The sequence below is a fragment of the Camellia sinensis genome, chromosome 10 (assembly GCF_055761805.1).
Source record: "Camellia sinensis isolate YWXY chromosome 10, ASM5576180v1, whole genome shotgun sequence".
In the NCBI taxonomy this organism is placed as follows: Eukaryota; Viridiplantae; Streptophyta; class Magnoliopsida; order Ericales; family Theaceae; genus Camellia; species Camellia sinensis.
In genome coordinates this window covers 71,227,978-71,237,106 of record NC_138970.1, presented here as the reverse complement: position 1 = coordinate 71,237,106, position 9,129 = coordinate 71,227,978, and the positions used below count along the sequence as shown (strand labels likewise).

The window sequence follows — 9,129 nt, the reverse complement described above, 5'->3', positions numbered from 1 at the left end:
AAAAGAAAGTGGAAAAAGTTCTCTTTGGTTTTGTTTTCGTTTTCATTATATTATTTATTATTATTATTTTTGTGTGTTATTGAAACCAAAAATTAACAAAAAAAAAAAAAAAAAATCAAAAACACCAGTGTGAAAGCAATTTTTGAAAATTTGAAAACAAAACATTCACCAAAAGACGTTTGAAGAATTATGCATTCAACAAGAAGTTGACCTGATCTTTAAAAGTAGCATGCCTAATCTAGCTAGTCACCAACACCTTTGGCATTTCATTGCTGCTTGCACTCAAATAACTGGTTTAACATATTAAAATTATTGGCATCTGATAATTTTTTTTACATCACAATAAACACAATCCAATTGAACAAGAAGATCAAGAAAGAAAAACTTAAGACAAGGACTGAAAAACATTGTTCCAATGCGATAAGAATTGCACTAACAGATAGGAAGAGGAGCACCATTCCACTCCTTGAGACAATCCATCAATGGATCAATCATCTCTCCCTTGCACAGAGCGGTGAACACCTTGTCAAACTCCTCTCCCGGTGACCGGACCTTCTCTCCGGTCAACAATTCAGTTCCCAATTCTTCCCTCACAAACTTGTATAGTGGATAAGACCGGCATTCCTTAATCCGGTTCGGAATAGCCGAATTCCCGTTCTCAATTGCTGCTCTTGTACTCTCCACCTCTTTAGGCAAAAGGGTCTTTATTTCCTCCTCAAAAGCCCTAATCTTTTGGAAGATTGAAGTGCTCAAATTCTTCTCACTTTCACCATTTTTCAACGCATGCTCAACAAGTACTTGCCTTAGTTTTTGCATCAATGGGTAGGTTGCACTGCAAGGGTCATCAATGTAGGCAAAGATGTATTCACGGTCTACCACTCTGAGCAAGTCCTTTTCACAAAACCTTGAAGGGTGAAGCTCTCCGTTAACGCCCATGGTTAGAACGCGCTTCGCTACTTGGCTCACCGTGCTCTTGACAGTGTTCCTCAAATTCTCCTCAAAATGCCTCAAATCTACGGCTTGGCAGAGTGCTACTAGATATGTAGAGGACATGAGCTTCAAGATATCAACTGCCTCGGCTGTCTTTCTTGAAGAGATTAGGCCTAAAGAGTTCACATCTTGGTTATGTTGCTCGGCGCTTTGGACATGGTTGGTTACAGGATTGGCAAGGAATTGGAGTTCTGAGCAATAAGCAGCCATGGCAATCTCAGCTCCCTTGAAACCATAATCCAAACTTGGATTTCGTCCCCCGGAAAGATTTGATGGTAACCCATTGTTGTAGAAGTCATTAACAAGCTCAGAGAATTGGGCAAACATGAGCTTCCCTATTGAGGCAACAGCTAGACGTGTATTGTCCATGGAGACTCCGATTGGGGTACCTTGGAAATTTCCACCATGTAAGGCCTTGTTCCTTGAAACATCGATCAAAGGGTTGTCATTCACCGAGTTTATCTCCCTCTCAATTGATTTTGTCGATGATCGGATGACTTCAATTAGTGGTCCTAGCCATTGAGGAGATGTTCTAAGGGCATATCTGTCCTGTTTTGGTTTTTGCAATGGATCCATTTCATGTAGTTTTTGGGCTGCCTTGACATAAGAGCTACCATCCAAAATGTGTTCCATAATGGCAGCAGCTTCAATTTGGCCAGGGTGGTGCTTCAATTTGTGTGTCAAATGGTCGGTGAACTCGGGCTTGCCTTGCATAACTTCAGCGAAAATCGCTGACAAAACTTCTGATAACACGGCGAGTATGTTAGCCTCGAAAAGAACCATAGAAGCCAAGCCGGAACCAACAGCTGTGCCGTTGACAAGCGCAAGGCCTTCCTTGGGTTGCAACTCAAAAAACCCGCCCTCAACTCCAGCTAGGCGGAAGGCTTCCTTGGGGTGGAGGATTTCTCCAGTAGGCCCGACCGCCTTCGAATTGTGTCGGCCCGTCAAAAGCCCGGCAATGTAAGATAGGGGGACTAGGTCACCGGAGGCGGTGATAGTGCCGCGTAACGGCAGGCATGGAGTGATGTTGTTGTTGAGGAATTTGGAAATGGCTTCCAAAATTTCGAACCTAATGCCGGAGTATCCTTGGAGGAGGGTGTTGATCCTTACAAGCATAGCTGCCCTTGTGGCTGATTGTGGCAATGTGTGACATGACTCTGTTCCATGGCCAAATATTCCAGCATTCAAGAACCTAGCATAAGAGAAAATTACAGAAAATATAAGAGTTGTGAGCATGTGTTACTCTATTGTACAATGATATGTGTATTATAAAAACATATATACTAAGAAATGTGCAGAAAATTTAAATGGGTAAATCAGATTCTTTGTAAGCTTACTTACACATAACCGAATTTATATATACACCATAAAATAATTTTTTTATTTTTTATTTGATTACAGAACAATTTTGTACCCCATTTATTTATTGGAGAATTTCAAAAAAGTGGAAAGTGAAAAAATAAAATTTTAATTAATGAAAGTACAAGATTTATTTATATAATTAAATGTATATATCACTTATACATTCGCCATTTTATAATTACTTTTTTACTTTTTATTTTTTTTATTTCTCCCTTTATTTATTTCAACAATGATTTATCCCTCTAATTTAGGAGCACTAATTGAATACTAATGAAGTGAAAATTCAAAAAAAAAACCTAAGGTCAAAACATCACATCAATACCTCCTAAAGCTTCTTTAGAACTCATAATTTAGAGCTCTCAAATATTTTTCTATCACGTGCTACCAACTACCTTGACCTAACCACAATCTTATTCAGTTAAAAAACTTTGCATAAAATTTAATATGACGGTTGTAAACCCAAACGGGACATTCTTTAGCATTACTCATTATTTAATACATTATCACTGATTTTTTATTATCCTTTTATTTTTTTAAAATACATTTAAATAATTAAAAACAAAAACTCAAAATAGTTGTATTTTATTTTAATAAGGTCCAAATGAGTTTGTATTTGGTACAAATGAAAGTTATGATATAAGGCACAGTTCTCGCCTAGTTTGATTTACACGTCCATCAAAATAATTATTTTCACTCAAATACAAATTTTTCTTAATTTTTTTTTATCTCATTATAATTATTAGGAGAAATTATGTGTTAGAGAAGTTTTCAAAAATTAATTACAGAATCATGAAAAAATTTATAATTACTTTTTAATATTTATACAATTTATCACCAATTTAATCTCAAGCATCTACTAAGGTGAAATTTCCCTATTTAATAAGATTCTCATTTGGGTCAATAAGATTCTCGTTTGGATCAGTAAACCAATAAACACCCAAAAAAGCTTGACCCTTGGGAAAATGGATTAGCTAAACATGGAAAGTTGCTAGGGTAAGTAGGGGCTATTTGGCACAATTTATAAATTTTTTTTGTTTAATTTTTTTGCTTTTAAAATTTGTGTCAAACTATTTAAGGCTTGGTTTGGGAAGTGGGTTAGCTTTTTGGCTTTTTGGCTTTTTTGGCTATTTTAGCCTGGGCTTAAAAGCTTGGTTTGGGAAGGGCTTTTTTGGCTTTTTGGCTTTTTTGAATTTTTTTGTGAGAGAAGAATGTAATGATTATGGGTTGGATGTGATGTTTTGTTTGTTATGGCTAAAATAGCCTATTTTGTTTTTTGTGGCTAAAATAGCCAAAAAAGCCTCCAACCTCACTTGCCAAACAGAGGCTTAGTATAACGTCTCCTCATATCTTCTAAAATAAAAATAATTTAAATAAGTTTTAAAAAATTAATTGTTGGCAAATAGAAGAAGGTAGATTCTTTTAACTTTTATTGTTTAATAATCAACTTTTAACTTATTACAAACTACACCAAATAAATCTGTAGTAAAAAACCCTTCAATTTTTCAAACCTAACATTTTTAGAAGAAAAATAAAATATATTTTATATATTTTCACAAGTCTGTCACAACATGTAGCCAGTGACAATTGGGGACCATCATATTCCATTAAGTTTGGTAAAGGGAGGAGTATCAATTTTGTTGTCATATAGATTTCCACCACTACATTTTATTTCATATTTTTCCAATTAATAAGTGGTCCAACTTGGAGATCGGAATACTCAGTCTGACCCACCAGCTCCTTCAGGATAGTGGTTCAGGGTCCAACCCTTTTCGGGTCGGATCCTTGATATCATTTTCAAACACTTTCTCCATAATTGGTTGTTTTGAGAGACGGTTAAAAGTTGGTTTTTTAATCTTTTTTTTAAAACTTTTTTTTGAAAAAGCGTATAAAAAAATTAAAAGATGATGTGATCCAAAATTTATTAAAAGCTGAAAAATGACTTTTAACCATCTTTTTGAAAATAGCCCAATATTTCAAAATAATTATTTTTTAATTAAGAGTTGATGCATAATGAGGTAGGAAAATTGATTAAAATAGAGGACACAAGTTATAGTTATTTTGCTCAATTTAATAATTAAAATTATAAATTTTTTCATATAATTTTTTTTCTTAGTTAGAATTGATTCGCAATTTTTCCATTTTCGTTTTCTAATAGTCCAAAGCATTATCTGAAGCAACAGCTCTATGATTATTCAAGATGTGTTTTGAAACATTATTTTAAAATAGTAAAAAAAATTATAATTATAATTATTAATATTTATAAAATTTATCATTTTTTTAAATATTTTTTTTAACACATCATTAGTGTGTAATTTCCCCCCTTATCCTATTTATAGAGTTTTGTCTTTTTACTCTCTCTGTCTATAGATCATTTTAATTTTTGACTGCTTAGTCCCACCGACCTCAGCTCTTATGAGTTGACACAAGCAAGCCACGTGGCGGGTTTTTGACATTTTTCCTAATATTTTTAAAATGGGTTAATTGCTCTCACCTCTTTTAAAGTATGTTAAAAATACAAGTAATCCTACAATTTTGAGAAATTACACTATTCTTTCTTAAGATTTTAGTTCACATAATAATTAAAAAAAAATTTATCAGTAATTCGTTAGTCATACGAATAAAAAAATGATACTGCCATATTTTTTTACTAAATTATATATGTATTTTTATTTATTTCAATATTTACCAATATGCATCAGCTTTGGTCAATTTAACTGTACTAAAAAAAAACCAATGTAATTATACAAAAAAATGTATGATTACTTTTCTTTTTCTTTTTTTTTTTCCAAATATAAAGTAGAATGAGTTTTATTTAACCTTTTAAAGTTTATAAATATTGTATTGGCTTGAAACCAAAGGACCCACAAGAAAACGAGTACACAAATTTTGTTTGTGTAACGTTTACTTTAGCTTCTATGCATATTTTGCAATTCAGATTCAGTAAGTCCGGCACCATACTTCTTGTCCCAGATTTGGATAAAAAATGGAGTGTGCGGTAAAAATTGAAAGTGTGGTATGAGGTGCATATGCATAATGAATTTGAACAAAACATAATATTTCTAAATAATTTCTGAATAAATTTTTTTAAATTTATAGTATTACTCATTCAAATTAAGGATTCACTACTAATATTGTGTTGAAAAATATTTTAGAGTAAAAAAATGAATCACATTCATTCATTCAGAATCTAAGTCACCACAACACAAAATTTGAGTCTAGACTATAAATTTGATTTAATTTGCCTATCTTGAAACTACTTTTTCCAATTATTATTGTGTAAGCGAGAGAGAGAGAGAGACAGGGTGTAATATGTTACCTAATAAGCTCCTTTTGAAGAGCACCACCTTCTTTCGTCCTCCTATGTGAAGTAGCACCAAAACCAGTAGTAACACCATAACTATCTGTCCCTTTATTCATACTCTCCATAACCCAGTCACTACTGGCCTTCACTCCCTCCCTCGCAGACTCCGACAGCTCCACCGCCACCTCACTACCCCTCACTGCGATCGCCGCCACCTGCGATATCGTCAAAGTCTCCCCTCCCAGCCTCACCACCGGCTTCCGAAACTCCTCCACCATGCCCTTCACTTCCTCCAAATGACTCCCCTTCATTGCCTCCGCCGCCACTCCCCAATTCAAAGGGTCTTTCAGACAAAAACCCGGTGAACCGCCACTCCCGACACCGTTTCCAATGGCGGTGGTACTATCCATGTTATTTGAAGCAGTTGGATCTATCTAAGAGAATTGAAACAGTTAAAAACAGTTATCAAGAGAGGTGTTTTGGAAAAAGTGAAAAAGTGACAGTCTCCAAAAACTCAGGTAGGTGTATAGATTGATGGAACAAAATGTAGAGAGGGAGAGAAAGGAAATGCAAGGTTGGGCTTGGATTTCCTGAGCTTTGTGGTGATAGATCAAGTGGTATATATAATATATAGACGGGGTGGGTTGGTGGGTGTAGATAGAGAGTGGGTTTTGGTAGGTAAGCATAAGGGGAGTTGGGCTATTGATGAGGATGGTGGCAGCCGGCCAATATGGGGGTTGGTGGAGAACAAATCTGAACCGTTGATTTTGAATATTGGACTGCTGGGATGATCACATGTGGGTAACTTGTGGGCCATGTCATAGGGGTTCTTTTCTTATTGTTCAAAGGCTTGTCAAGGCAAAAGAGTGGGGTTGGTAAGGTTTGAAAATAGTCCAAAGTGAAATATAAACGCGGAAATTTCATTTTTGTATAATTTTTTAAGAAATTATGAAATTGATAATTTTTTTTATTATTTTTAATTTGACATTTTTTAATTTTTTTTCCTTCAAAATTTTATGTTGAATATAGATATTATTTGATATATTTTGTGAAATAGGTTTTAAAAATAAAAAGTTAATAACAAAAATAAAATAAAATCACTCAGTTTGGTTTGGAGTTTGTATTTTCTTGTACCCATGAATTTTTGAAAGATTTTCACACAAATTTCATATTTTTAGAATATATTAAAAAATTAAAAAATCAAATATTAAAAAAACAAATAAACAAAATACAAATTGTAACGACTTAGGTTGAAACCCAACCCTTATTCCCTTTCATATAATAGAGGTTGTATTAAAAATACTAGTCCCGTTACAGAGCCCGATTTTCCCAATGGCTCGACTACCCTGAGTTTCAAAACAACGCCGTTTTGATTTTTTTTTTTCTATTCTTCTTCCTCTCCCTGCCTTCTTCATTCCCTTATCTTCTTCCGACTCAACACAGCATCATCAACAACAACCAAATGTAGAATCAACAATACATCATCAATCTGAAAAAATGAAAAAATACATCATGAACAACCAAATGAAAAAATGTAGAATCAACAATCCAAAAAAAAAAAAATGTAGAATCTAAATTTTTTTTCAATAGATTTGTGTGTATAAATCATCACCAACAGAGAAGGGAGAGAAGAAAGAGAGGGGACGGCTCGACCGGACTGGTTGTGGGGAGATCGGAGGTGGCAACGACGATGGTGGCGTCGATCGACGGGAACGATGGCGGTGGTGATCAACGGCCGAGCCCCCCTCTCTCTCTGTGTTCATCATCACCAACAGAGAAGGGGGAGAAAAAAGAGAGGGGACGGTTCGACCGGACTGGTTGTAGGGAGATCGGAGGTGACAGCGACGATGGCGGCGTCGATCGACGGGGGCGATGGCGGCAGTGATTGACGGCCGAGCCCCTCTTTCTCTCTGTGTTCTGTGTTCTGTGTTCCCTCTCTCTCTTTCTCTCTCATTCTCGCCTCTGTGTTCAAAAGGAAGAAGAAGAAAAAAAAGAAAGAAAATGAAGAAAAAGAAAAAAAAAATGAAACCCAAAACGACGTCGTTTTGGGTTTCGAGCCACAAATTCAAGTCGTTGATTTCGGGCCCTCAAACAATTTTCTTAAAAATATTTGTTGTCAAAAATTTGACGTGGCATGAAATTTTTCTAAGTGTGAAAATTGAATTTTTTAAAATTTGCGATTTAGAAAATAGTTTTTAACGGTAATTATTCCTTATATTTTAAATAGTCCAAATTGATTTTATGAAATTTTCTACAAAATATTAACCCCTTACTTTAACATCAAACTTATAAAATTCAGCTGAGAAATTATTTTTATACTAAAACAGAGGGAATCACTTTTTGATTTAAATGAATTTTGATTTTTTTTGCATTTTTCTTTGAATCCAAATGGGATGTATTTCTTTATTTACATTATAAACTATGTAAGAGGCTAAATGAAAGTATTTACTTAAATAGTTACATATGGAAATAATGTTGATGTGCTGAGAATGCCTTAGAAGCTGCGCTGTGTGGCTAGCTATGTCTAGGGTGACCTCTCGAGCAATTAAGTGGTTGCTCGAGCGGAGATGCGAGCCTTCCAGCATCTTCACTGTACACCTACAAAACTTTTGAGAGATTGCGTTCACCGCTCGAGCGGTGAAATGTTCGCTCGAATGGCCTGTTCGGATTAGCAAACTTAAAAGTCGTTTTATACCCATTTTCCTTTCACTTTTTCATCATCTCTCTCTCTAACACCCATTTTTGAAACCCTAGCCTCAAAAACACTTGATTCCCCTCATTTCCACTAAGAATCCATCTTAGATCTTTCAGGAGAGTTGAAAAACAAGCCTTGATCAAGATTTCTACTGATTGATTCAAGATTTTGTTGGAGCTTCAAGTTGGGTTTTCATCTTTTCATCATCACCTTTGAGGTAGGAATACTTTTAACCTTATATATCTATATTTTGATTTGATTATGTGGTAGTTTTCATAATATATATATGGTATGAGATAGATGATTTGATTTAATAAGTATTTATGAAAAAGAGAGGTTTTGCCTCAATAATTTTTGTAATGTTTGAATATTTTTGAATAAAACCAACTTTGATTTCATGATTTTTAGATTGATGGAAAATATGGGGAAGAACTCTAAATTTTACAAAACCCTAGGTATGGATTTTGGTGTTTAAGAGATAATTGAAAATAAATTGATGTTGTGTGGATATGTTGAGATATTTTGTAGGTTTGTTAAATAGATATGTTGTGTGATATGTTTGGTTACCTCATGGGAAAATTAGGGTGCCCACTTGCCCAGTCTTATGAATACGACAAATATGGAAGAGTTGAGGTGCCCACTGGCCATCTGCGTGATGACTGAAAAATGTGAAATTGGACAATAAATTGGGAATTGGTTAATAAATGTAGAAAGGTTTTATATTCTTATACATATAAATCTATATATGTATATATATACTCATGTGGTTTTGTCTTGAGAA

The 9,129-nt window shown here is 34.5% G+C and overlaps 1 protein-coding gene across 1 annotated transcript; it reads right to left on the bottom strand.

Annotated features, from left to right (window-relative positions):
* Nucleotides 1–276: 276 nt before the first annotated feature.
* LOC114269233 (phenylalanine ammonia-lyase) lies at nucleotides 277–6,329 on the bottom strand. The gene is made up of 2 exons (XM_028210520.2): nucleotides 5,669–6,329; nucleotides 277–2,182 (listed from the first exon to the last, which is right to left on the bottom strand). Exons 1-2 carry the CDS (start codon nucleotides 6,061–6,063, stop codon nucleotides 433–435), a joined length of 2,145 nt encoding a protein of 714 aa, XP_028066321.2. The 5' UTR covers nucleotides 6,064–6,329; the 3' UTR covers nucleotides 277–432.
* Nucleotides 6,330–9,129: the final 2,800 nt, after the last annotated feature.